General features: G+C 30.0%; 5 protein-coding genes across 6 annotated transcripts; 3 read left to right on the top strand and 2 right to left on the bottom strand.

Annotated features, from left to right (window-relative positions):
* The first annotated feature begins 557 nt into the window (after positions 1–557).
* Positions 558–4,681, top strand: LOC130669665 (cysteine protease atg4da). 2 transcript variants are annotated; one of them, XM_057472682.1, is made up of 6 exons: positions 558–935; positions 2,269–2,460; positions 2,597–2,947; positions 3,168–3,443; positions 3,515–3,915; positions 3,991–4,681. In XM_057472682.1, the coding sequence occupies exons 1-6, from the start codon at positions 899–901 to the stop codon at positions 4,174–4,176; spliced, it is 1,443 nt and encodes a 480-aa protein (XP_057328665.1). In that variant the 5' UTR covers positions 558–898; the 3' UTR covers positions 4,177–4,681. The 2 variants fall into 2 exon arrangements, with proteins under 2 accessions (XP_057328665.1, XP_057328666.1); XM_057472683.1 differs by lacking the exon at positions 558–935 and having other exon boundaries at positions 2,327–2,466.
* A 149-nt stretch (positions 4,682–4,830) lies between these two features.
* Positions 4,831–7,550, bottom strand: LOC130669667 (GTP:AMP phosphotransferase AK3, mitochondrial). The gene is made up of 6 exons (XM_057472685.1): positions 7,430–7,550; positions 7,191–7,346; positions 6,817–7,014; positions 6,609–6,728; positions 5,632–5,804; positions 4,831–5,500 (listed from the first exon to the last, which is right to left on the bottom strand). The coding sequence occupies exons 3-6, from the start codon at positions 6,980–6,982 to the stop codon at positions 5,285–5,287; spliced, it is 675 nt and encodes a 224-aa protein (XP_057328668.1). The 5' UTR covers positions 6,983–7,014; positions 7,191–7,346; positions 7,430–7,550; the 3' UTR covers positions 4,831–5,284.
* Positions 7,551–7,877: 327 nt separating this feature from the next.
* Positions 7,878–14,931, top strand: LOC130669666 (uncharacterized). Its single transcript, XM_057472684.1, has 4 exons — positions 7,878–8,096; positions 10,157–10,465; positions 11,970–12,177; positions 13,415–14,931. Exons 3-4 carry the CDS (start codon positions 12,091–12,093, stop codon positions 14,585–14,587), a joined length of 1,260 nt encoding a protein of 419 aa, XP_057328667.1. The 5' UTR covers positions 7,878–8,096; positions 10,157–10,465; positions 11,970–12,090; the 3' UTR covers positions 14,588–14,931.
* A 3,863-nt stretch (positions 14,932–18,794) lies between these two features.
* Positions 18,795–23,152, bottom strand: LOC130669340 (inactive selenide, water dikinase-like protein). The gene is made up of 6 exons (XM_057472159.1): positions 22,859–23,152; positions 22,383–22,682; positions 20,905–21,009; positions 20,563–20,824; positions 20,134–20,324; positions 18,795–19,521 (listed from the first exon to the last, which is right to left on the bottom strand). The coding sequence occupies exons 2-6, from the start codon at positions 22,666–22,668 to the stop codon at positions 19,124–19,126; spliced, it is 1,242 nt and encodes a 413-aa protein (XP_057328142.1). The 5' UTR covers positions 22,669–22,682; positions 22,859–23,152; the 3' UTR covers positions 18,795–19,123.
* Positions 23,153–23,944: 792 nt separating this feature from the next.
* On the top strand, positions 23,945–27,252 carry LOC130669339 (probable methylmalonate-semialdehyde dehydrogenase [acylating], mitochondrial). The gene is made up of 7 exons (XM_057472158.1): positions 23,945–24,102; positions 25,151–25,223; positions 25,292–25,491; positions 25,573–25,651; positions 25,735–26,531; positions 26,622–26,900; positions 26,998–27,252. Exons 1-7 carry the CDS (start codon positions 24,076–24,078, stop codon positions 27,097–27,099), a joined length of 1,557 nt encoding a protein of 518 aa, XP_057328141.1. The 5' UTR covers positions 23,945–24,075; the 3' UTR covers positions 27,100–27,252.
* Positions 27,253–27,259: the final 7 nt, after the last annotated feature.

Here is a 27,259-nt window from a genome sequence, read left to right as displayed (position 1 = left end):
TTTTATATTATTTTTTAGCAATTGATTTATTGAAAAACGAAAATTCAAAAATTTTTAAATGTCTGCTAACTTCAGGATCATATAAAAAAATATATATATACATTTTAATAATAAATTAGATAACTAAATAAATAAAATAAAAATGTCATCAGTGCACTGACCTACCCTACAGTTAACACTTTGATAAAATATATATACCATAGTATCTATGTTAATTATATATACACAAGTAAATATGTATATAGATTTAATATATTTGTCAGTATTTTACATATATACATATATATTACGTCTTAAATATTTAAATAATAATAATAAATAAAAACAGTACCCAAAATAATTGTAAAATAAAATTACCTCATATATTTATTTTTTAATTAAAAAAAAATATTTTGAAAAATTGCACCTGTAGTTTTTCAAATTTTCTACATGTGCATTTTTTTATAATTTATTTTTTAACTCCAGATCATAAAATTTAAATAATTATTCTACTGAACTGACAGTTGGTAAAGTAAAAAATAAAATTGTCAAGTGAATTAAAATAAACAAAAAAAAAAAGTAAATAAAATAAAATAAAAAAGGAGATATCAGTAAAAGAGAACGCTAGTAAGTGTCAATGTGTGATAGGTGATAATAAATTTATCTCCACAAATAATCTCTATTTGCAAAAGAATTTAAACAAAAGCTAAATATAAATTTTAAAATAAACTGTCGGATCGTCAGTTGACATATTTAAATATCTTGAGTCCAATAAAATGTAAATCCTACCACTAACCTGCAAGAAATAAATTTATCTGACGTATAAAATAGTATTTTTTGTTATTATTTATAATTTTTATATAAATTACAATTAACACATTTATGCACTTCAACAATTCAAATCTTCTGCCTGTCAATCATGAATGGGCAAGTGAAATCCCCTCGAGAAAGGTTAAGTAAGTATATATTATTTAATTTCACAAATTAAATTATATTTTAAATATGTTATGATAATTAACACTAATTGCTATCTGATGAGTTACATAAATCATCATCAACTGCAAACATTTAAATTTAATATTTATGTAGAGCAAATATTTTTATTATTGACCCAGATGACACGTCACCTGGTCTCTGCTTTATTACTCTGGTACTTACTGTCATTGTGTTAAATATATTTTTATCAACGATATTAATATTACTGATGACTGGTGACTGGTTGATTGACAATGTGCCATCTAGATGTCATTCAATAAAATTATTTATGCCGTGTAAAAAAAATCTAAACTTCAAAACGTCAACTTTTTTTGGACTGGAAAATTCAAGAGAAAAGTCAATGGACATCCTGATATTATTGACATCCTAAAAAAACTCAGAATAACCTTTTTCTGAATGTGTTTGCACTGAAAAAAATTATGAAGCCTAGCAGTTTCGATGGAGAGTAAAAAAATTTACAAAACTCAAACAGCAGACTTGAGTTTGTGACATTTGTAAGATAGAAGTTTTGAGGCAGTTTTTTGACATAAAGACATCAAATTGTTGACAACAATCAGAAATTTATCACCGAAAAAATATCTGCCTAAAAGACTTGACACAAGTGACAGCAAAAATTAAATTACAAATGAGTCATCTAAACAATTTTTCAATGGAAATCATTTTTTTGGGACGGAAAAAAGATGATAAGTTTCCTATGACTCCTAAACCAACATCTGTATGTCTTATTTATATAAAAATACTTGGCTTTGAGACAAAAAAAAATTTATCTCGTCCTTTTAAAAGACATCTTAAAACTGTCTGTGCTACTTGGGAAGATAGAAGTTTTGAGGCATTTTTTTGACCTAAAGACACTAAATTGTTGACAACAATCAGAAATTAATCACCAAAATAATATCTGCCTAAAAGACTTGACACAAGTGACAGCAAAAATTAAATTACGAATGAGTCATCTAAACAATTTTTCAATGGAAATGACTTTTTCCTGACGGAAAAAAGATGACAAATTTCCTGTGACTCCTAAACCAACAAGTATGTCTTATTTGTATAAAAATACTTTGGCTTTGAGACAAAAAAAATTTATCTCGTCCTTTTAAAAGACATCTCCAAGTTGTCTCTGTGCTACTTGGGAAGAATCTACGAACGTTCATTTATAGTTTTCAGTAAATTGATTTTCTCTGCATTTTCCAAAGTTTAATTAAAGTTCGTGCGTCACATTTTGAAGTTTAGAAAAATCAAAATTTTTCCACGATTTTTTTACACGACTAATTATTACTGTTTTTTTTAAATTCAAAGCTGGCTTAGGTACCAGTACCAGCAATTGGTTCGCAAGCTTGATCCCTCCTGAACAAATCGCCGGCATGCCAGACATACTCCACGTTACCGAAGAGACTCATCAACACCAGCTCAATGAAAGTGTTTTGGCAACAGAAGTTGACAGCAAAGTGAAAACAAAACTACTCACCATGTGGAATAATGTTAAATACGGTTTGTGTGAGCATTCACCATTAAACCAAGGCCTCGATAATTATTTTAACATTAAAATACCGGCCTAGACTAAACTAAGACTAAAAATTTCCACCAGCACAGCATCAATAAAAATAATAATCATTTGCTTTTGTAGGATGGGCATCAAAGATGAAAACAAATTTTTCAAAAGAATCGCCGGTGTGGCTTCTGGGCTCCTGCTACTACAAGAAACCAGAGGAAGCTCTGTCGCTAGACAAGGCATCAGAAGCTGGCTTGGATCCAGACTCAAGTGGTGATGAATCTTTAGCAGAAGACGCGACAATAATGGACGAAGGAATGGACGGTTTTAAACGGGACTTTGTGTCACGACTCTGGTTGACGTATCGCAAAGAATTTCCTATTTTAAATGGATCCACTTATACGACTGATTGTGGGTGGGGGTGTATGCTCAGAAGTGGACAGATGATGCTGGCACAGGCACTGGTTTGCCACTTTCTTGGTCGCGGTAATTTTAAATATTTATTTATTTACTTACTGACTCGCTGAAATTTAAACCGAACCTGTACTGGTTGCTGTCTGATCTTTATCAGATAAAAATTACTGACCAGACTAAATTTACTCCCAATCGGTTGCCAATTTTTTACCGGACATTCGTAAAAATTTCTATCAGTCGGCAGATTAAAAATTGTCATCGTGATATTGATGATTTAATTTTTTGTCAATAGATTGGAGATGGAGACCCGATCAAAAAGATGAAATTTATTTACAAGATGAAGCCAAGCATCGTATGATTATAAAATGGTTCGGTGATCAACCAACAGAACAGACCCCACTGTCTATTCATACACTAGTAAAATTTGGAGCATCTGCGGGTAAGAGAGCTGGTGATTGGTACGGGCCAGCGTCTGTTGCTCATTTACTTAGTCAGGCTGTAAAAGACGCTGCTCTGCGTCATGATCAGTTTGAAAATTTGGCTCTATATGTTGCCCAAGACTGCGCAGGTATTTTAAATAAATATCAAAAGTAAATTAATTGAACAGGAGTTTTATTGTCGATAATAAAAACTTTTCAGTTTATCTGGAGGATGTAAGAAAGGCCTGCGAGAAAAGTGACGGCAGCTGGAAATCTTTGATACTTTTAGTACCACTGAGACTGGGCGCCGATAAATTGAATCCAAATTACGCGCCCTGTCTGACTGCGCTCTTGCAGCTGGACGTCTGTATCGGAGTAATTGGTGGCCGACCTAGACACTCACTTTACTTTATCGGCTACCAAGAAGACAAACTCATTCATCTAGACCCGCATTATTGCCAAGAAGCCGTTGATGTATGGAAAGATAATTTTCCTCTTGCCAGTTTCCACTGCTCGTCTCCTAGGAAAATGTTGCTGTCAAAAATGGACCCTAGTTGTTGCGTTGGATTTTATTTTTGTGATAAACAGGCTTTTGATAAGTTTGTTATGACTATTGAGAGAGTGAGTTTTGTTTATTATTTTTTGTTTATTTTATTTTTAATCTTATTCTTAATCTTCATTTTTATTTCACTGCAGTCTCTCGTGCCTTCGAATCAGAAGGTCGACTACCCGATGTTTCTATTTTGCGAGGGCAGTGGAGATGAAATAAGACGCGGCTACGAAGTTACTGAGGACATGATGGCCACTAGCACTAGTGCTAATCCTGAACAGTTTGCTGTTGATGAACTACCGTACGAATGCGAAGAATTTGAAGTTCTGTAATGATGATACCGTGTATCCATCATTTATTTTATTTTGTTATACGACTTTTTTTTTTCTAGGATATTAATTATTAATTATTTGATATATTAATAATTGATAACAATTTATGTACTTAAATATTTAATACAGATCGTCCGGAAATAATTTAAATGCTTTCTACGATCTCTTGATAATTAATTCAGCATTTGTTTAAATATAAATTTAAATTATTACTCTTTTGCCGAGCGACCCATGAGTTGATTAATTCAAGAAAATTAATTTAAAAAAAAAAATATGTGATTTTTATAGACTAGACTTTAAAAATTTTAAATTATATTTTAACATTCCGTTGGAATTTTTAAAATCAAAAATTGTTTCTCAATTTTAAAATTATTTATTGTAAATATTTGATTACTTTATTTTTAAGTTACGAAATTTATATTTGTAAGTTTATTTATTGTCATTTTATTTAACATTTTTTTTCGCGTCATTGAAATTCGTACTACTGAGAAAATAAACATAATTATAATAATGTTACATTATTAAGTAAAATTTATGGAGACTTAATTAATTAATAAACTAATTAATTAATTTAAAAATTCATTGTTATCAAATTATTTATTGTGCGTTACAATTTTTATATTTTTTGTACATTGAAAATTTATGTAAAAAATTACTCGTCAGCCGGTACGAGTTTTAGTAAATTTTAATTATTTTTCGCCTTGAAAAATAATTTACACTAAACTGAGCTCAATTAAAAAAAAATTATCTAGTCAGTAATCAATACAATTTTATTAGTCAAGTAATTAATTAAATAATAAATTAACTTGGCTATCAAATTAATTAGACTGAAGTTTGCCGACGTTTAATAATTTTTTTAAAAACTATAAACTATAAAAAAAAAATTTTTTTTTTTTTCGTAATTAATTTGTTGAAAAAAAAAATCAGAAAATTGTTAATCGTCTGCTAACTTGTTCATGAAAATTAGATCATCATTCAGATAAATAAAAAAAAAATGACTCCATTAATAATAAAATCTATTAAGTAACTTGTACTATTTAATTCTGTCTTAAAAATATCTTGACTGAGTGACTTGTAATAAAAAATCCACCGAGACAACTCACGTTAGTTAATTAGCAGCAAGAAACTCAGCGATATGATCTTTTATTTTAGGCCAGATTTCATTGGTCGTATTTCCTTTGAAGTCTTTGACAATACCCAGTGTCTTATAGTAATTAATGACTGGTTCGGTTTGGAGTGAATAATTTTTAAGTCTTTTGGCAACAACTTCCGGTCGGTCATCGATTCTTTGGCTCAATGGTTCACCAGTAACATCATCCTTGCCCTTGTAAAAATTTAGATAAACCCATTTTTTAATTTTATTTAACGTAATTAATCCAATTATACTCAAACATTAATATCTGGTCCCTGCTTAGGAATTGCAGCATTAATATAATAATATATTTGATTATTTACCTGTACTTTAGGATCATTGAAACCAATATTATAAACCCGCCCACTAGGCAAATGTACCCATCTATTACGTACACGTTCAATAATAACTTCATGGGGTACTATTAAATTTAATACTAAATTAACTGGAAACTTATCTTGTAATTTTTTTGCTTGTTCTATTGTCCTTGGAAATCCTTAATTAATTAAATAAATAAATAATTTAATTTATGACAGACAATTTCTTAAAAAATTATGATCCTGAAATTAGCAGACAATTCAAAACTTTCGGATTTTTTTTTCAACAAATCAATTACAAAATAATAAAAACTAAAAATATGCACATGTAGAAAATTTGAAAAACTACAGGTGCAATTTTTTCAAATTTTTTTCTTTTCAAATTTACCGCCTCAAATAAAATCCAAAAATAATTAGATGTCTGCTAACTTCAGTATCATAAAAAATTATGGTACTGAAATTAGCAGACAATTAAAAATTTTTTGATTTTTTTTTAATAATTAAATTTAAAGAAAAAAAAAAAAAAGAAAAAAATGCACGTGTAGAAAATTTAAAAGACTACAAGTGCAATTTTTTTAAATATTTTTTTTTTTATAATTTCTCGCCTAAAAAAAAAATCCAAAAATTTTTAGACGTCGGCTGAATTCAGTATCATAAAAAATTACATGCCAATAAAGTATATTTTTCTTTCTCCATACGAGTCTTAAAAATCTTTGACTTAATTTCCAAAAATTTTTAAAAATATTTAACAGGATCCTAAAATTGACAGACAATCAACAATTTTTGAATTTTTTTACCAACAAATCAATCACAAAAAAAAACTAAAAAATGCACTTGTAGAAAATTGAAAAATGAACAGGTGCAATTTTTTAAATATTTTTTTTTTATAATCGTTTTTAAAAAAATTAAAAAATTATTAGACGTCAGCCAACTTCAGTATCGTACATTTAAATTATTATTAAAAATAAAATATAAATATATACCGTCTAGTAAATAATTAGCGCCATTGACAGCTTTTATTTCATGAGCAACAAGATCGATAATTAATTCATCAGGTACCAGACTTCCTTCATTCATAAATTTCGATGCTTGTTTACCTAAGTCTGATATCATAAAAAATTAATACTTACATAATCAATGAATATTCATCGAAATTATTGACTAGGTCATTAATAAAAAAAAATTACACACCAGTAGCACGTGTCACGTGGTCCCTAAGTTTGTCTCCAGTAGATATATGACTAACCCCAAAATCTTTAACAATCCTAGATGACACAGTTCCTTTTCCAGAACCTGGTGCTCCGATAATGACAGCACGGAAAGCCGCGGCCCTGACGATGCTCGACAGACGGACCATTTTTTTATCTGTGCGTTTTGGTGAATTCCAGTCTAAAATAAAAAAAAAAATGAGTAAATAAACCCATGCCCTCATGTCCCATTGATGCGGACAATTATTTTATTTATTTAAATAAATAGTCTCTTGCACTGAGTATTTAAATCTTTGCAGTAAATGCAATTATATTTACAACTGATAAGGTTTTAATAATTAAATTAAATTATCTTACCTCAATAATAATAATTATTATTATAGAAAATTTAACCGGCACAAGAGCGCAATTGCATCGCTGGCACTTGTCTAGCGATGGTAAAAATTCCAGTTTTAAATAATAAATGCGCGCTGCACTTTACACTTAAATTTTAGTTTGTTCCTGACCTTCGACCTAAAGATAAATACTAGTTGAATAATTTATATCTAATAAGCATTTTTTTTATTATAGTATTTCATTTATGTATCAGTACGTACTGTCTACTTGTGCTAATATGCCATTTGTTTTTATTTAAACTAAATATGTTTGATTTTATGATACTAAAGTTAGCCGACGTCTAATAATTTTTGGATTATTTTTCTCAAGATAAATTATGAAAAAAAAAAATTTTTGGAAAAAATGCACTTTTAGATTTTTTAATTTTCTAAATGTGGAAATTTTTATGACAGTAAAGTTGGCGGACATCTGTCAATTTTAAAAATTTTAAAATAATAATATAAAATTTTTTTAATAAAAAAATTAAAAAATGGACTTTTTAAAAATTATAAAATCAGTACATGCATTTTTTTTATTTTATCAATTTAATTGTTTAATTTTTTATATGTAATTTAAAAATTGTCTTATGTCTGCTAAATTTACACTCATAAATTTTTTAGTTTTTTTTTTTTAATAATTAATTTGCTTGAAAAAAATCTAAAAATTTGTGATTCTCTGTCAGTTTCAGGATCATTTTGATTTCTAGCGCAGCCTAGTCATTCCTCGTCATGTTTCGGCCAGTTTCGGCCTCGGAACAGCTGATATTTTAAAAAATAAAAATTTTGGTGGGAACTGCGGCACCAATGTATTAGTAGCGTAACCTGCGTCGTAGATAATGGTGGTTTCATTAAATTTTTATATTTAAATAAAATTTTTGGAAAAATAATCGTAAGTTTTTATTTTATTTTTTTGAATTTAAAGTAAAAGACCTAGAACTCGATCAGGGAACTAATACCCGATCACTACTTGAGTGTCAATGTAGCAGCCATCAGACGAATTTAAAATTATAAATAAGTAGAGTAAATAATTAAAAAAACAATATTTGAAAAAAATGCTTTTATGAATTTTAAAATTTTTTTAATGCGCATTTTTTTTTTTATTTAATTTTTTAAATTATTTACTCTATTTATTAATAACTAAATTTGTCTTAGTTAGCAAACGTCAAATAATTTTTGGAATTTAAAAAAAAACCATAAATTATAAAAAAAAAAATATTTTGAAAAATTGCACTTGTAGATTTTTTTATTTTCTACATGTGCATTTATTTAGTTTTTTTTTTTTGCAATTGATTAGGTGAAAAAAAAATCAAAAAATTTTAAATTGTCTGCTAACTTTAGGATCATGTTCAAAGACCTATGATCCAGAAGTTAGCAGAGAATCAACAATTCTTGGATTTTTTTTTCACCAAATCAATTGCAAAAAAAAAAACTAAATAAATGCACGTGTAGAAAATTTAAAAAACTACAATTGCAATTTTTTTAAATATTTTATTTTTATAATTCATTGTTTTGAATAAATTTCAAAAATTATTAAACGTCAGCTAACTTTAGTATCATCTTTAATCCCACTATAAAAATGGAAATTTCATTTTATACTTTTTCATTAATTAAAACAAAGTATTAAATGTTCCAAAATGGAGCAGTGGCCACAAATGGTACTTCTAACCTATAACTTTTTTTTTCGTTTGGTTGTAAAACTAAAACTGCATGTTCATTTGAGTCATTAACTTATGGGGTTTCTCAATTAAATGAAATTGCTGTCACCCCGTTAATTTTTTTTTAAACGCTTATTTGATGCATATTTTGATTGATGTCTATGGAGGGACATCCAAAGAACCCTAAAATGCAAAAAACCCAATTTCGTAAGAAACATGACTTATGGGGTTTCTCAAATAAACGATTCATTTGTCCTCATGGTCGATTTTTCAAAGAATTTTGTCATTACATCATAATTGGTTGAGTAAAGTTCAAAAATACCATTCGTTAAAAAATTTATATATGTATGTTTGAAATCGGACGGTTTGACAAATTTTAATTTTTGATTTCCTCAATTTTTTTTTATTTTTTTGTACCCATCAAAAAAATCTTTTTTCGAGATGTTGAGATTTTTTTGATAACCGGTTGAAGAGAAATCGAATTTTGAAAAAAAAACCGCTCTTTTATGGTTTAGACATATTGGTGTAGGCATTGAAAAAAAAAATTCCCTGAAAGTTTCAGCTCTTAATTTTAATTTCAAGTACTTTACATTCGATTTTGAAGTTTTCCTATTTAAAATACAGTCCAGTCACGTTATAAGTCCGCCGACTTTTATTTCTTAGAAGACATTTCCCCTCTATGACTACGAAAATAATCATGTACACACACACATGTTTGCAAAGTAGGGGAAGTGTGAGTTACGGCGTTCAACTGCTGAGCAGAAGTGGTGGTACAGGAATTCTTGGAATTATATTCCCCTACACCCCTGTAGGCGGACTTATAACGCGATTCGACTGTACATGGGAAAGGGTGACACGACCGATGATCCGAGGACAATTGATCCGCGACGATTGATCCGCCGATAAAATGCGTGTAACATGAAAAATTACGCCCTTTTTTCACTAATTTGTGTGTGAGTATATTTTTTATGTTACACGCACACAAAATTAGTGAAAAAAGGGCATAATTTTTCATGTTACACGCATTTTATCGACGGATCAATCGTCGCAAGGATCAATTGTCGCGGATCAATTGTTCTCGGATCAACGGTCAGGTAATCATGGAAAAGTTAGGATTTTTTTTCGATTCTCTATAGCTCAGACGCATTTTAAGTTATCAGGTCGCCGTTTGCGGCATTTTGGAGCTAATTCAATCCTCTTGAAAAGTATCCTTAGTAATTTTACTGAGACTCCAAAGGTCCTCTTCTTTAGTAAATAAAATAAACAATAATTTTATTATTTTGTCTGATTTCAGACATAAGATGAAACTAATTTTTGAAACAGAGCCCAGGGCATTTGACTGCCCAGAATCGGTCCTCAGGAAAGTCGGTGAGAACGAAATCGCACAAGATGGTCGCGCGACCAATTTGAAGGTTGACGGCTTTTCCGATGGCCCTGGTGCTTCTGTAGAAGTCATCAAAGCGCTGTTGGGGCAGCAACATCTTTGGGTGCCGCCATGCATTTTTTACTATGGGCAGAGCGGTTGCGGGAAGTCATCATCAATTCTAAAGACTGGTGGCATCTTAGAGCTTTGGTTCGGGGGCAAGGGTAATGCGGAAGTAAGGTAATTATAAAAGATTTAATTATTTAATATTATTATTAAGAAATATTGAGGCAACCCGCGTTTTGTACTCGTGATTTTTACCAGCAGCCACCAGAATTCGCGGGTTGAACCCGGGCTTAGGCTGGCCTCTACAAAATTTTTATTACTTGTACAACACAGTGAGGTTCTCGCAATGAGAAAAACCCGCACTCATTCGATCAGACAAAAAATGAAACTATGATAACCCACCTTACGGCTATATATTCTCGAATTTACTTAATTAATATAGGATAATTGTCTTTTAAGAAACGTAGGCAAAGTACAGGCAGTATAATAAAATATAATGAACAATTTATTTTGCCAGATATAACAATAAAAATTGAATATCATTAAAAAAAAAAAGATTTAGTGGATTTGAGTCCTCGAAAACTTGGTATTTTTCTTTAAGTACCCCGTGTTGCTACTCGCTCCTCTATATCGGCAGTTGTATATTAAAATTATTTTTAGTGTGCATCGCTGAATTGTTCTTCTTACTTGGGGTACCGTGAAAGAATCTGAATTATTATTTTTTTTCTATTTCCCTGATTAAGAAAAATGATTTAATCCATGCTAACTGTATACCTATAAATGAGTTGATTCAAATTGTTTTGAATCATTTCAAATAATTTTTCTTTATCAAGCTCGATACTTCCCGGCATTTAAATCTGATTTAACTAAATTTTGTAAATCAAAACTCTTTTAAATTTATTTATTTATTAGCTGACACAGATATGTCAAATGTGTCCAACCTAAAGTTCTTATCATAAAACGACATTATTAATTGCAACTGAGCATCAGATCAATTTTTTTTTAAGGGGAGAAAGCCCCCACCCTCTCCAAAAAATGATAATTTTTTTTTTTTTAAATTATTTTCATAATCAATAATATATTTCTTTTTCTTGACAACTATTATTACTAAAAATTTTTTAGTTTTAAATAACTCAAAAAAAATTTTTTAAGGTGTAATAAATCGTTCCCCCATGATTAGTTTAAATACTAATTGTTATTTAATAAAAAAAATAACAATTCTATATTTCTTATTTGTTTAAAAAACGTGTTTTTGGATTTTTTAGATTACAGATAATTTTGTTTTATTTAAAAAAAGTTTATCAATTAAAAAACATATTATTTTCGAAAATTTTTAGTGGCCAAATTTGCCCCAGCTACAGAGAATCAGCCGAAAAATAGATTAATATATATTATATTTTTTATAATTCGACGCTAAAAATATAAAAGCATCATTTTTTTAGAATTTTCGGCTGGTTCATTTTGTCCCAGGTGTTATGGGTAGGGTTAAAATGCGCAAACATATCGGATTTACAGTAATTCGACGAAAAAACAACAAAATTTTTCTTGATTAAAATTTCAGAGAGGTCTCTCTGCCCCACCCTGCCCTATACGGTTTTTTAATAAGGAAATTTCAATACATATTTTTTCATATCTATATCAGATATATCTATACCTGTAATTCTTCTTTATGTTATAGCATCGTGGAGTATGGAATGGGCAAGTTTTTAGATCTCACCACTGCACATTTGCGAAGTCTAGCGCCAGTTGGTGAAGATACTATGACATTCAACAACCGACCCTAGACTCCACTCTCCGATATGCAAACGGTGTTGCTTAGGGGGACTCCCACAGCCAAGACCTTGAACAGTGATCGTTCATCGCGAGCCTTCACTTTGTTTCTATTGGTGAGTAATTTTATTACTAAGTAGTTCGACCTGATTACTCAGTTCTGTTCTGACATGTGTCTCTAGTGTCAAGAATAGTTAAGACATATATGAATTTAGTAAATAATCATGTCAGAATGGGATTGAGCAGGTTCTACTGTTCTGGTTGCTAAAGAAATATACGAGATCTAAGTAACCATTCCTCCCGCTAAATAATAAGTGTCCACATTCTATACATCATAATCAGCAACAAGAGCTGTGCTAAGAAGATCATATACTCTCTAAACATGAACAGCGACTATTTTAACAGTAACCAGTCATATATTCCATGTACTGTGTATCACAGCACTGGTTACTGTTTAAAAAGTAATAGTACGTGTTGAGCAATAACTCAATCCCGTTCTAATATGAATCAGTAATTTTGAAATATATTTTTCGTTGAATACTGCGCATAACGGTAACGAGTACTGTCTTTTCTTCCGTGTAGGATTTCATAAAGAAGCAACATCTAAAAAAAAAGCGGAATAACTAAGACAAATTTTAAATGATAAAAATTAAACTGAAAGAAAAAACTAAAAATTTAAATTTAAATTAAAGACATAAGAGTCAAATAAAAATTAATACTGAAAAAAAAGTGATTAGAACTATAAAACAATAATGTAATCAAAGTAATAATTTTAAGAAATATTTATCACTATAAGTGACTTGGGTGTACACTTTCAGATTTTCCACCATTTTTATTATTTTTTACGATAATTTGGTGATCTTGTAAGCATGTGTAGCGTCATCCACATCTATAAAATTTTTACGACAATGCTTAACTTGTTCTAATTGCACATCTCGAGCGTGAAATCTCCGAGTGTGTTGCCTGGATTCCAACCAAATCGCCACCGTCCTTCTTACGGCATCAAATATTTATATATATCTATTTATAGGAAATTTAATTTAGAATCGGTTTGAGCGATGGCCCTCGTCGATTTCGAGGATTGGACTCGAACCCACGCTCTACAAGACCGATAATTTTACAGTGCCATAAAGTACGGAACCTGGTACTTTAGTCTACTGTCAAAACGCTGAAATCCACTCACGTTAAATTTATTCTTTTATTTATAGGGACAAGGGTGGGGGGCAGGTTACGTAAAGAAACACTAAGTTATCGGCGACGTTTTTATAAAATTTTGCGGGTACCTCGTTCTGTTCGACTTTTTGTTTCTATACACTCAGTAGGTTTTGAAAATAAATTTTTTTCTGATTACAGAGAAGCAAAGTTACAGGTGAAATGATCTTGGTTGTGGATATGCCTGGGACAGAATGCATCACAGCAATCAATGTCCCGGGTGTGAGTCCGCAGGCCCAACAAGCCAACATCGGCACCAGAAGGGCATACATGGTAGAATTGAGTATGATCACCAAATGCCTTTCTGGTAACAGTGGAGCGCTCGCGGAGTGCAAGTTATTAAAGAATATCTTTAGTAACATGTACGTCCGCGATAAATCGCTCGTTGGGTCCTTGCTGAAGGTGTTTGTGGTGCTGCGTACCAAAGCTCCACTGACGGACAACAATGTTCGGGAGGTTGTCAGCTTCCTTTCGCAAGTGGCATCCTCTCGAACTGGACGATTGGAGTGGAGGTCGCTGTCCACAACACCGAGAGGGGCGACGCGGTCACGATCTGCCAGTCCACGGCCTGGTACATCAAGGGAAGTCGAGCTGTTGTCTGACCACGTCTCTTGTAAGAGGGACATACAAACACAGCTCGAGCAGACGATTAATAGTCTTAATAAAAAGGTGACTAAATTGTGTGTCATAATACGGCGAATACAACAGACTCCAGACAATGCGGCCGTTCTGCGGGTAGCAATACCCCTTCCCGCGATTCCGATCGTGGCGCTCCCTCACCTAGCAACACCACCGCGTGCCCAGCCCCAGTCACCACCACCTCAACAGCCGCTGACACCACCACCTCAACAGCCACTGACACCACCAGCGCTACTACAAAATCCTGCCCCGCAACAACAAGTTCCGCCACAGCAGCTGCTCCCACAGATCCTGGCTCAGGCTGGCCACCGACAGTTTGGGTCCAGCGTAGTCCACGAGTGGCTGCGGGACCTGCAGATGATCGGCTGCAGAAGTCCCATGTTGTGGATTTCTCACACCCGCTGGGCAAAAGTAAGCTCTCCAGCAAGGTTTGCTGACATTAAGTGGGCAAACATGGTTCAAGAAATCCCAAGATCGAATAATTTCACATGCTTAGAATGTGGCGAAGTTTTTCGATCTTGGGAAATTCTTGTCCATGTTTGGAAAGTACACTTTGATGGATGGTTTGCCTGCGAATTTTGTCGTAGGTTTTATTCATTTCCAGAAGGAAGTGAAAAACATATGCGGAAAAGACACCCGACCATGTGGCGAAGGCGGGGAAAAAAGTCCTACTAAAGGGCAAAAAAAATAATAGTAATAATAATAATAATACTTTTTTTTGTTGTTGCATTTTTTTTATTATTATCGTTGTTGTTGTTATTATTATTACTATTTTTTTTTTTTTAAGATCATTATTATTATTATTTATTGTGTGCGTGTGCGAGTGTATGTGTGTGTGGGTATAAATTATTTTAAGACGTGTTATAGAAAGTATAAACAAAAATAACAGTTATTGTATAATTTTAATGAACGTTATTAGTATGCATGTATTTTTATACATACGTGTATACTAATAACGTTTATAAAATAGCTGTTATTTTTGTCTATATTTTCTATAAAAAAAAAAAAAATTAAAAATTAAAAATTAATGATCAGTCAAAAGGAAATGAAAGTTTATCATTTTCTTTAAAAAATAAAATAAAATATTAAAAATGGTTCATATTTTTGGTTGAAAAAAATACTTTGAATATTATTTATAAAATATGAACAAAAAAAAAAACATAAATATTTATATTATATCAAATTAAGTAATAAAAAAAAAAGCGTAATCATTAATATCAATTGAATTTAAACAAAATTGTATGATGTGATAAGTATTTTCAATGCTCTTGTAGTCTTTTATTATTATTTCTTTATTTATTTATTTGTTGATTTTTCATAATTTATAATAATAGAAGACTGACACCAATATAGATGTAACTTGTGATTGATAACACTCAATTAATTTATTTATTTCAAATTAAACTATTAACGATATTATTGATAACCGCACAGTAAACAAGATTTTCTTGTCGCAAGAAATTTTTTCTAGTCTTAAAAAAATGTTTGTTTTCATTTCATAATGCAAAATTTTTTTGCGCCAAAAAAATTTTTTTTCTGTGCGTAAAAAATGACATTTTTTTTGGTGGGAAAAAATATCATTTATTTATGATCCTGAAGTTAGCAGACAATTATAAATTTTCAAATTTTTTTTTAACCAATTAATTACAAAAAAAAAACAAAATTCCAAAAAAATGCACATGAAGAAAATTTAATAAACTATAGGTGCAATTTTTTCAAATTTTGTTTTTTTTATTATTTATCATTTAAAAAAAAAAAACAAAAATTATACATCGTCGGCTAACTTCAGTATCGTATTTATTTCTTATATTTTCTTTTAAAAAACAAAGACTGATATTAGCAAGCCGTATTGTGATGTAAACATATTAATAATTTATCTAAGTTTCCCGCAGCTATATAGCTATAGTTTATAATTTGTAACTAAATTAATACTATTGACTGTGATAACTGATATTTTTTACGTAAAAATGAAAAAATGATCGCTATTATAAATATAAATTATATGAAAAAAAAAATTAATTATCAGTTAAAAATATTGTTGCAAAAAGAAAAAAGACTGATCATGATTATTAACAAAATTTACAGAACTAAGAGAAAAAAAGCCGACTACATAATTTCAAAAAATTTTATAAATAATTTATATTTGAAAAAAAAATTATATTAACTTTTATTGAAATTATATAATTCAAAAAAAATAATAATCACTCAATGATATTATTGGAAAAAAAAAAAAAATTTCAATCAGTTTATAGATACGATTAAAAAAAAAGATCATTGCTGATTTAAATTATATAATTTAAAGTAGTGGCTAATAAATTTTATTATTGTAAGAAAATAAATAGGAAATATTATAATTTATTCATTTTTCCTGTAAAAAAAAAAAAAAAAGGAAAGTGAATAACACTTATTTATTTAAGCTGTAAAAAAAGGAGATGATAAAAGATCAATATTTCCAACTAATACTAAATGAAAATAATAAAATTTATCTATATTTCCTATTACAAAAAAGGAGATGATAAATATTTTTAAAATCTTCCGTAAAAAAAAAAAGGAAGTGATGACTTTTATCTATGTCTCCTATTAATAAAATAGGAAATGATCAATATGATCTGTATCTTCCGTGAAAAAAGGAAGTAATAACATTTATCTATGTCTCCTATTAATAAAATAGGGAATGATCAATAAGATCTGTATCTTCCGTAAAAAAAAGGAAGTGATAACTTTTATATATGTCTCCTATTAATAAAAAAGGAAATGATAAATAAGATCTGTATCTTCCGTAAAAAAAAAAAAGGAAGTGATAAAATTTATCCATATATCTTATTCAATAAAAGTGGAAATATGATCTGTATCTTCCGTAAAAAAAAAAAGGAAGTGATAACAATTATCTATACCTCCTGTTAAAAAAATTAAAAATTAATAATATTTCCTCTTTAAACGAAAAAAAAGTATATATACAAAAGTCTTCTGATATGAAAAAAAAAAATTGTAGCTAAAGTCACGAATTTAAATTTTATAATTTTGAAGAAATGATCTTATTATTATTATCGATAAAAAAAAAATCGAAATCATTGAACAGTTTTGTTAAAATAAAATAATTTTATTGAGGTTTTTTATTTGAATTATATAATTAAAAAAAAAATTGTCATCTATTACAGTGGTGATGAAAAAAACCAATATAAATTATTTATATTTTTTTATTAAAAAAAAAAAAGGCATCGATGAAAATAAAATAATTTGAACAAATAAATTTCTAATAATTATAATAGCGATCGTAAATTAGTAATATTTTTCCCATTTAAATAAAAAATGGACCGAAGTCATTAATTACAATAAGAATTGAATAAAAAAAATAATTATAATTATTAATTCATTAATATAAATGCGATAATTAAAATGATTATAGCAGCGATAAAGGATAAAAAAAAGGTCTGAATTGTTATGATATTATGATTTATGGAAAAGATCAAATTGTTAAAATAACGGCGATAAAAAAAAAATATTAGAATTTATGTATATTTTTTTTTGTTAAAAATATTCGTCTTAAATAATTAATGTAATTAAACCATATCAGTAATAATAAGATTAATCTATTTGATGGCGGCGAAAAATCCCATAAATTATTAATATTTTTCTAACAAAAAAAAAAAAGACTGAATCAAAATGTGATAATAAAATTTAAAAAAATTAAGATGATTACAATAGCGGCAATGATATGTTGTGTATATTTAATATTTAAAAAATAATCAAATTGTTGTAAGAGCGAAAAAAAAAATACAAATAATTATAAGAGTGATAGAAAAAAAAAATATTTAAAGATATATATTTTTTATTGATAATAAGAAAATCTAAAATAATTAGCGTGAAATATATAATTCAATAAAAAAAATAACATTTTTATCTAATACACTGCGGCAAAAAATATATTAAAGATAATTAATATTTCTCTGATAAAATGAAAAATGTCTCTAATTATTTCCAAAACACGATAATTAAATTTTTTAAAAATTAAAAAAATTATCAAGCGAAAGATAAAAATACATTCGAATTTTTTCATATTCTTAATTAAGAGAAAAAAAATCGTTTTAAATAATAAATGTAAAATATATAATTTAAACCAAAAAAATAAGATATATATCTAGTACAGCAGCGAAAAAGATATAGTAAATTATTTATATTTTCTGTTATAAAAATCAGAAACTTTTAAATTGAATAAAATGAAACGAAAAGTATTAAATAATTATAATGGCAATATGGTGTTAATTAAAAAACAAAAAATCAAACTGTGATGATAGATAAGATAAAATATATAATATAAATTATTTACATTTTTTGTAGAAATAATAAAAGACTGATTTTAATTAAAAAATAAACGACTGTAATTATTGAGTTAAATTATTAAATTATTATTATTATTTCAATTTATTTAATTGAGAAAATCAATCTTTCGATTTCATTGTCAATTCAAAAAATTTATCCCATATGTAGTTATTCGTGTAAAAAAAATTTATCCTAAAAAAGTTCAACATGTGGAACTTCTAATCAAAGGAGATTAGAACTTGGAGTGGAACTTAATAAATAATTAGTCTAGATGTAAAACATTTAAAAAAAGTTATCGTGTATTTTTTTTATTGACAAAGTAGCACTTTTTTATTTAGTATGAAAAGTTAATACATTTTAATTAATTAGGGCTATTTATATTTATTTTCAATAAAATTACAATCATGTGATTGATATTTTATAAATTTTTTTAGTCGAAAAAAATTTACAGTTTTGTTTAGATTTTCAAATTATAACTATTCATTAAAATATTTATATATATTCATAATTGATGTTCTTATTTATAAAAAAAAAAAAATTATTTAATCAGTTAATTAAAAAATTTATCCTAATTGTAAATTGCTCATTCGCTTGTGTTAAATTATTTTAAATTAAAAATTAGTAAAAAAAAAAAAAAAAACTTCATTGATTACAAAAAATATCATGAATAATTTCATGTTTTCAATGATACGAAAAACGGACAGAAGTAAATTTATATAAAAAAATTATAGTAAATAAAATCAACATTTAAAGCAGACGAAAAATAAGCAGTTTTAAACTTAATTATGTGACAACACATTAATTAATAAGTGATAACACAAAGCTCTATATTTATTAAATGATAAGAATGATGATGACAGTGATAATGATGATGGCACTCCTAGCAAACGTCTACCAAAGCTCTCCGTCTTTTTCTTTTGCTGGTACCTCAATAACTCGAGGTTTGTCGATTATTCTCGCAGAGCGATTTCCTTTCTCGACGATACCGATAATCCAGGCTTGATAACCCTCCTGCTTTTCAATGTCTTTACAGTAAGCGGCTGCCTGTTCTCGCGGTAAGCAGATCAGAAGTCCGCCGCTGGTCTCTGCAGAGTGTCCTTGCAACAGTTGGAACATGTTGCCGCAAGCTTTAGCAACCGCTGCCATTTTAGCGATCACGGGTAAATTGTGAATTACGAAGGACACTTCATTTTTCTGATGCTTGGCTAAATTTTGTGCGTGTCCTAGCAAACCGAAACCCGTTACATCCGTGGCACCGTGGGCGTTATACTTGTGCATCAAACGCGCAGCTAAAAAATTAACAATCAGTAAATAAAATTTTATTTATAGACAAATAAAATGAGTGTGAATGAAGCAGATGATACTGAAGTTAGCCGACGTCTAATAATTTTTGAATTAAAAAAAAACAAAATATTTAAAAAATTCCACCTGTAACTTTTTTAATTTTCTACATGTGCATATTTTTATTTTATTTTTTTTGCAATTGATTTGTTGAAAAACAAAAATTTTTAATTGTCTGCTAACTTCAGGATCATATAAATAAAACGATACTCGAGTTAGCCGGCGTCTAATAATTTTTGGATTTTTTTAGAAACGATAAATTAAAAAAAAAATAAACAATTTAAATAATTGCACCTGTGGCTTTTTTAATTTTCTATATATGCATTTTTTTTTTATAAAGTAAGAGACCCAGTACCAGATCAGGGAACTAGTAGCTGGACACTCATGTATTTTTATATATATATTTACTAAATATATACACAAATACAAGGAGTGATTGAGTACTAGTTCCCTGATCGGGTACTAGGTCTTTTACCTCAATTGATTTGTTAGAAAAAAAAAATCTAAAAATTTTTAATTGCCTGCTATCTTTAGAATCATATATAGATAAAAATAAATACCTATTCTATTTAATCTAGCCATGCTGTCCATTGCTCGTTGATAAGCTTTCCGTACATCGTCTTCACTAACAACTAATTTTATTCTGTTCCAACGATCTGGTTGATCCAACCATTGATGAGCATTTACTGCTACTTGGGTACCTAGAGGTTTCGTCAATACAAGGACATCTCCAACAACTGCATTATCTGGCCTATTAAAAAAAATTATATATATGAATTAATAAAACCATTTATTCAAAATTAATAAATGATTAATTACTAGAAATAAATTGTAGGAATCGATCTTTTGAAATTATTCAGAAGAATAATTAATTGATAAGAAAGATCCACTTCAATTTACCTGATTTTCTTTAGAATACTCAACTGACATGAAGTATCCTACTGTATTTACAGGATTAATTACTAATTAATAAAAAAAAAAATACATACACGATGTATTCATTAGGCTGACAAACAGTAGAAGCAACCCCGCCGATAGTACACCAGGGATTGACAACAGTCTGCCCACCAGTGACTGAAGTACCAGCCTCTAAAGCCGAGTCTTTGAACCCTCTCATGATTAAAGGTACCACGACGTCCCGTTCTTTCTCCGTCATCTTCGTGCTCACTCCGAGCAGCATCAGCATGTTATCACACTCGGTCACTCCCATTGCGTACAAGTCACTCAGCACATTCGCGCAAGCGATTTTACCTAAATTACGTTATTAAGAAAAAAAAATGACAATAGGAGGGATGTTATTTGTCGGCGGACATACTCCCCGATACTCTTACCCATCATATAAGGATCGTCGACCAGTGGATAGAAGAAGTCTGTTGTTTGTACCAGGCTGAGTCCTCCATGTCTTAGTGGAGTTACGGAGGAATCCATGCCAATGCCTGCAATAAATATTCATAGTAAATATAAAAATATTTGAAAAATTTTAAGTCACGTGGGGGATTTTTTAATTTAAAAAGTTTTCAATTTTTTTTCAAATTCAATTTAAACAATTAAAAAATGCACATGTAGAAAATTTAAAAAACTACAGGTGCAATTTTTTCAAATATTTTTTTTTTTCATCTATAGTTTTTCGAAAATCAACTTCTGTTGTCAGACGTCGGCTAATTTCAATGATTAGGAAGTTATTAGACAATTAAAAATTTTTGAATTTTTTTTTTCAACGAATCAATTACAAAACAAATGAACTAAAAATATGCACATGTAGAAAATTTAAAAAACTACAGGTGCAATTTTTTCAAATATTTTTTTTTTTCATCTATAGTTTTTCGAAAATCCAGAAGTTATTAGACGTTGGCTAATTTCAATGATTCTGAAGTTTTTAGACAATTAACAATTTTCGGATTTTTTTTTTCACAATTTAATTCTAAAAAAAGAAAAACTAAAAATATGCACATGTAGAAAATTAAACAAACTTTGAGTGCAATTTTTTAAAATATTTTTCTTTATAATTTATCGTTTTGAAAAATAATCCGAAAATTATCAGAGGTCGGCTAACTTCAGTTAAGGGATTTATGATAGTCAAGTTCGCCGACGTCTGATAGTTTTTGAATTTTTTTTTCAAACGATAAATTAGGAAAAAAAATATTTAGAATAATTGCACCTGTAGTTTTTTTAATTTCTACATGTGCATTTTTTTAGTTTATTTTTTTTTGTAATTTATTGTTTTGAAAAAAAATTCAAAAATCATCAGACGTCGGCTAACCCCAGTATCATAAGGGATTTTTGTTTTTAAAAATAAAAATTTTCATTATTTTATCTGGTCTAGGCTAAAATTCCATTTTAAATTTCTGATCAATCGGCTCTATTTAAATTTGGCGGGTAAATAAAAATAGTTGAGAACCTCTAGGCGGGCGCCAACGTGGCAGCCATATTTTATAACCAAGTACCGTAAATATTAAACCGGGCCCTGTGCCCTCCATATCAGAACAATGAGCAACTCGTACCAATACCAAAGCGTCTAACAATGGCGTCTATCATCCAATTTACATAAATATAAATACAATTTAAACCCATCAAATTTACAATACTCCCAATGAATAAATAATTACCTGAGAAAGTTGATACGACTCGTCTTTATCAATGAATTCGAGTACTTTCCTAGATGTGGGTAAAAAAAAATAAAGCCGGTAGCACATGGTCAAAGACGCCGCGCCAAAATTTTTTAGCATCAATAGACCCAGACAAGATTCGGGAAATCAACCGACAGGACATTGATGTCATACTTATTTTTAAATCTAAAATCCAAACTTACCAATACGTGGGATAGCCATGTGCATAAAGTGAGCATGTTCATGATCCTGAACACTACTATCATCGGACTGTAGTCCCTCGAGAAGTTTACCAAGAACTTCCTGAGGGACTTTACACCCTCATCCTTTTAAGTCCGCGAACCGCGTCAAGCGGAAAGTAGCGTCCAGGTCATGTGTCACTGGATCAAATGGCCTACGCAGTGATAGAGCATTTGGATTACCCCCCAATTCCAATTGTCCAACAGACAGAGCATCTTGGCTGACTGTCGTCACCTGAATATCCGCCATTTTTCCCTGCGAAACTGTAAAACAAATAAAATTGTAAACTCCATTTAATAATTGCGCTGAATAATTCAAAAAAAAATTCGTTTGTTTGTTTTTTTAAATAATCGATGACAGCGGGGTTGAGTTTATAAAAAAAAATGTCGATTTTATTTATAAAATGTTACAGCCCTGTGACTTTATCTTTCTCACTCACCGTAATAAATGATTGGTATCTTGCTTTAATTTTCGACTCAAATGTTCAACTACCGCCGCCACTGCTGGGTTCTCACTCACTTGTAGCGTCTTCACTTTCCTCGGCTCAACCTCTTGTCCGTATAAACTTTCCCACCAACAGACAGCCACTGGCGCGCTCTGGGTTATGGGCTTACGTTGTTGAAAGGCAACACACAACTTTGTGGACTGGACTATCTCAATGATAGCAACAGCTCGTACACGGGCGTCGAGTAACCGGGATCAACGGCAGACGACAAATGCTAAATGCTCATCGACGCTGTAATCCCAAACCCTAAAACCCTCGGCTTACTAAATTTTATCCCACCCAACTAATTGTTATTTTTCAATTGGTCCGTTCCTTGTCGCGCACGCGCACTTATTTTTAATTCAATTTTTCTATTGGTCTATTCAAAATCACGCATGCGCGCCGCGCGCTTTTCAAACCAGGCGCGTATTCGGAGATTTAAATGCCCCGCGCTTTAAAAAAAATTATTTTCTTTACTATTTACTGTACAATTATCAACTTTACTTATATTTATTGCAGTAAACAAATTAGTGAATAAAATAATTAAATACTAAACAATAAAGCGGTAAATTCAATTCAAATTTTGTGAGTCAAATAATTTGATTTTAGTTTCAGTTTACAATTATTGGAATTTGTTGTTGCAATTTCGATTGTTTTGCATTTGATTGTTAATTAATAAGTTAATAAAATGTGACAAGTGGTTCTCAATTAATTAACAAAAATTAATATTGTGAGGAGTTTGGAAAATGGAGACTGATAATATAGTGGATTAAATTATCAGTAAACGGTATAAGAATGTAGCAGACAGACAATTTTAAAGTTATAAATAAATAAAATAAAAATTTAAAATTTATAAAAAATACACTTGTTAATTTAAAAATTTTCTAAATGCGCATTTTTTAAAATTTTATTTTATTAATTATTTAGTCTATTTATTAAAAATTTAAAATTTTTCTGTTGTTCGCCGCATTCACACTCATGTAAACTCGTGTAGAAAAAAGTTTTTTTTTTAGACTATTATTATTATTATTATTATTCTATTTGTATTGGTCGTTTTTTAATGAGATAAACGAGCCAAGCGGGTTGAAGTTAATCAGTATGCTATCAAATATTACGTTGCTACTCTTCAGCAAACTGCTCTGGAAGTATTATCGTCTTTAAATAAATTTACCATGGCTTTACTTGCACGAACATACGAGGTATATTTTTTAAATTAATTAACAATTAATATTTTTATTTTTTATAATTCGATATTTATTTACAGATTTTTATTTACAGAAAGTATCAAAATAATTTTACTTGAGAAATTTAAAAAATATGGATTGCAAATTTGTATATATATATTTCTAATTAAATTTGTACATTCATTTTATTTATAAATATATAATATATATGTATAAATAATCTATTTACTTATAATTTGACGTTTATTTTTATTTACTATTTTTTTTTTTTAAATACTCAAAATTTGTATTTTAATTTAACAAATATGAAAAACATATGGGGAAATATTTTGTAAATTTTTTTATGTAATTTAAAAGTCATATTTATTTTATTTATATAAGAATACTTATTTTAGTATTCAAATAATACGACCTTGGGAGCTAATAAATTAAATTAAATTACCAGTCAAAGTTGTAACGACCCGGGTGTCATAAAATCTTAATAATTTAACTCTACTTATATAATACAATATAATATATAAAATATATAAATCCCCTGGTAGAAATTTTTCGGAATTTTCTCTGAAAAACTCTTAAATTCTAAAGACTTTTTCAGAATTTTTCAGAGAAAAGTCTGAAAAATTTTCACCAGGGTCAAGTGGTGAAAAATAGTAATTATTGATCATCAATAAAATAAATATTGTTTTGTTAAAATAATTTTTTCGCTCATTATCTTATTCATTAATTGCGCAAACTATTTTCTGAAGTAATCGAATTTATTTTATTTACTCTATTGACTAATGATTAGTTAATTAATTAATTAAATCTGCGTATGTATACTGGGTCTTTGGAGGAACAGTCAAATTTAATATTCCATTTTGTCGATTATTCTTCAATTTTTGTTATCAATTTTAAATTTTTGACTTTGGCAACTTCTGGGCCGCGGATTAGAAGCCCATAATTTTTTTCAAATTTTTTGAAAGCCTACAAACTGAAAACTTGAGTTCCCTAAAAGACCCAGTGCACTACCGAGTCCCCAAAAATATAATAGTGTACACGCAGTCAATTAAAAATTGTTTTCCAGATGAATATGATAAGAAGATCATTCAGCAGCGCTGCTCCATCAGTAAAAATGTTTATCGATGGTCAATTTGTTGGTAATTATTTTTTAAAAATGACTAAATAAGTAAATATAAATTAATGTAATTTATTTTTGTTTAAATAGAGTCAAAAAGTACAGAGTTTATTGACGTACATGACCCAGCGACAAATAAATTACTGTGCCGGACTCCAAAGTCAACGAAATCCGAGATGGAAAGTGCTGTAGCAAGTGCTAAAAATGCTTATGAAAAATGGCGAGACACTAGTGTTTTAACCCGGCAAGGACTTATGCTCAGATATCAAGCCCTAATTCGTGAGCACTCGGTACTCAGAAATTCATTAAAACAAAATTATTTATTTATTTATTTAAACTCTTGATATTTACAACCGACTGATGGGTTTCAGAAAGAGATAGCCGCTAATTTGGTAAAAGAAAACGGGAAAACTATGGCCGATGCTGAAGGAGACGTGCTGCGGGGTTTACGTAAGTGAAAAAAATTCTATCTATTTATATATTTGTATAAAAATAAAAATAAAAATATATTTATGAATTGATTTTATTTATAGAGGTAGTGGACGCATGTACAGCGATCCCGGTGCTCCAGATGGGAGAATCTACGCCGAATGTCGCCAAAGACATGGATATAATTTCATACAAAATACCTCTAGGTGTCACAGCGTCTATTTGTCCTTTCAATTTCCCGGCGATGATCCCGCTCTGGTCGTTCCCCGTATCAGTGGCTTGTGGGAACGCAGCGATACTGAAACCCTCTGAAAGAGTTCCCGGAGCCTCGATGATCCTCGCCGAGTTATTTACCCAAGCCGGAGCACCTCCAGGTCTGCTCAACATAATCCACGGTCAGCACGCAGCAGTAGATTTTATCTGCGAGCACCCGGACATCCGCGCAGTCTCTTTTGTAGGCTCGGATCAGGCTGGGAAATACATTTACAAGCAGAGTAGCGCTCACGGCAAACGTGTCCAGTGTAACATGGCCGCTAAAAATCACTGCATCGTAATGCCGGATGCTAATAAAAATAAAACAGTATCGCAAATCGTCGGCGCGGCTTTTGGCGCCGCGGGTCAACGGTGCATGGCTTTGTCGGTCGCCGTGTTCGTAGGAAAAGCTCGCGAGTGGATCCCAGATTTAGTTGCTGCCGCAAAACAATTAAAAGTAAACGCCGGTCATGTTCCTGACACTGATCTCGGTCCAGTTATCTCTCCGCAAGCTAAAGAACGCATTCACAGTTTAATTGAGTCCGGTGTCAAAGAAGGCGCTAAGCTGGATCTCGATGGCCGGGGGATCGTCGTTCCCGGCTACGAAAATGGTAATTTTGTCGGACCCACTGTCCTATCCGGCGTTAAGGTAAATTTTATAATCACAATATTTAAATTCGAGGATTTAAATTAAATATACAGTTGATGTTAATTGATATTCAACCCTTTGTATGTTCAGTCACACATGAAGTGCTACACTGAAGAAATTTTCGGACCCGTTTTATCATGCATGTTTGCTGACACTCTAGACGAAGCTATTAAAATTATAAACGACAGTCCTTATGGCAACGGTACCGCTGTTTTTACAACAAATGGAGCAACAGCACGAAGTTTTGTCAACAGAATTGAAGCCGGACAAGTCGGTATCAATGTACCAATTCCCGTACCTCTGCCAATGTTCAGTTTCACTGGCAACAAAGGATCCTTCCTCGGTGACAATCACTTTTATGGAAAATACGTACGTATAATTTATACATATATATAAAATAATTTATTCTACTTTGATATATTTTAACAATCGGCTATTGATTATTGATAACTTATTTATACTCTAGGGAATAAATTTCCATACACAAACGAAAACAGTAACCCAGCTGTGGAGATCTGAAGATACAACGGATATCACGTCTTCCACGGCAATGCCAACAATGCAATAAATATCAATACCATATAAAGAATTGATAAAAAAAAAAATATAAGAACTCAGGGAATGTCTTATTAAAAACTCCACGTCTTCCAATTAAAGATTTTAAATATAAAAATGTACTTTTGTAAAGAAAATATATATATGCTTTGAATATCAATGTCAACAGACTC

Source organism: Microplitis mediator, chromosome 6 (assembly GCF_029852145.1).
Source record: "Microplitis mediator isolate UGA2020A chromosome 6, iyMicMedi2.1, whole genome shotgun sequence".
NCBI lineage: Eukaryota > Metazoa > Arthropoda > Insecta > Hymenoptera > Braconidae > Microplitis > Microplitis mediator.
The sequence above is the reverse complement of the archived record's forward strand: the minus strand, read 5'-3'. Positions and strand labels throughout refer to the sequence as shown.

Excerpts from the sequence above, each read along its gene's own strand:
- LOC130669666 (XM_057472684.1), top strand. The coding sequence starts at position 12,091 with ATGCAAACGGTGTTGCTTAGGGGGACTCCCACAGCCAAGACCTTGAAC. Across the intron at positions 12,178-13,414 it reads CCTTCACTTTGTTTCTATTG|AGAAGCAAAGTTACAGGTGA; the intron begins GTGAGTAATTTT and ends TTCTGATTACAG.
- LOC130669667 (XM_057472685.1), bottom strand. The coding sequence starts at position 6,982 with ATGGTCCGTCTGTCGAGCATCGTCAGGGCCGCGGCTTTCCGTGCTGTC. Across the intron at positions 6,729-6,816 it reads CCACGTGACACGTGCTACTG|ACTTAGGTAAACAAGCATCG; the intron begins GTGTGTAATTTT and ends TTATGATATCAG. Across the intron at positions 5,805-6,608 it reads CGCTAATTATTTACTAGACG|GATTTCCAAGGACAATAGAA; the intron begins GTATATATTTAT and ends TAATTAATTAAG.
- LOC130669665 (XM_057472682.1), top strand. The coding sequence starts at position 899 with ATGAATGGGCAAGTGAAATCCCCTCGAGAAAGGTTAA. Across the intron at positions 936-2,268 it reads ATCCCCTCGAGAAAGGTTAA|CTGGCTTAGGTACCAGTACC; the intron begins GTAAGTATATAT and ends TTAAATTCAAAG. Across the intron at positions 2,948-3,167 it reads TTGCCACTTTCTTGGTCGCG|ATTGGAGATGGAGACCCGAT; the intron begins GTAATTTTAAAT and ends TTTTGTCAATAG.
- LOC130669339 (XM_057472158.1), top strand. The coding sequence starts at position 24,076 with ATGGCTTTACTTGCACGAACATACGAG. Across the intron at positions 25,224-25,291 it reads TATCGATGGTCAATTTGTTG|AGTCAAAAAGTACAGAGTTT; the intron begins GTAATTATTTTT and ends TTGTTTAAATAG. Across the intron at positions 26,532-26,621 it reads CTGTCCTATCCGGCGTTAAG|TCACACATGAAGTGCTACAC; the intron begins GTAAATTTTATA and ends TTGTATGTTCAG.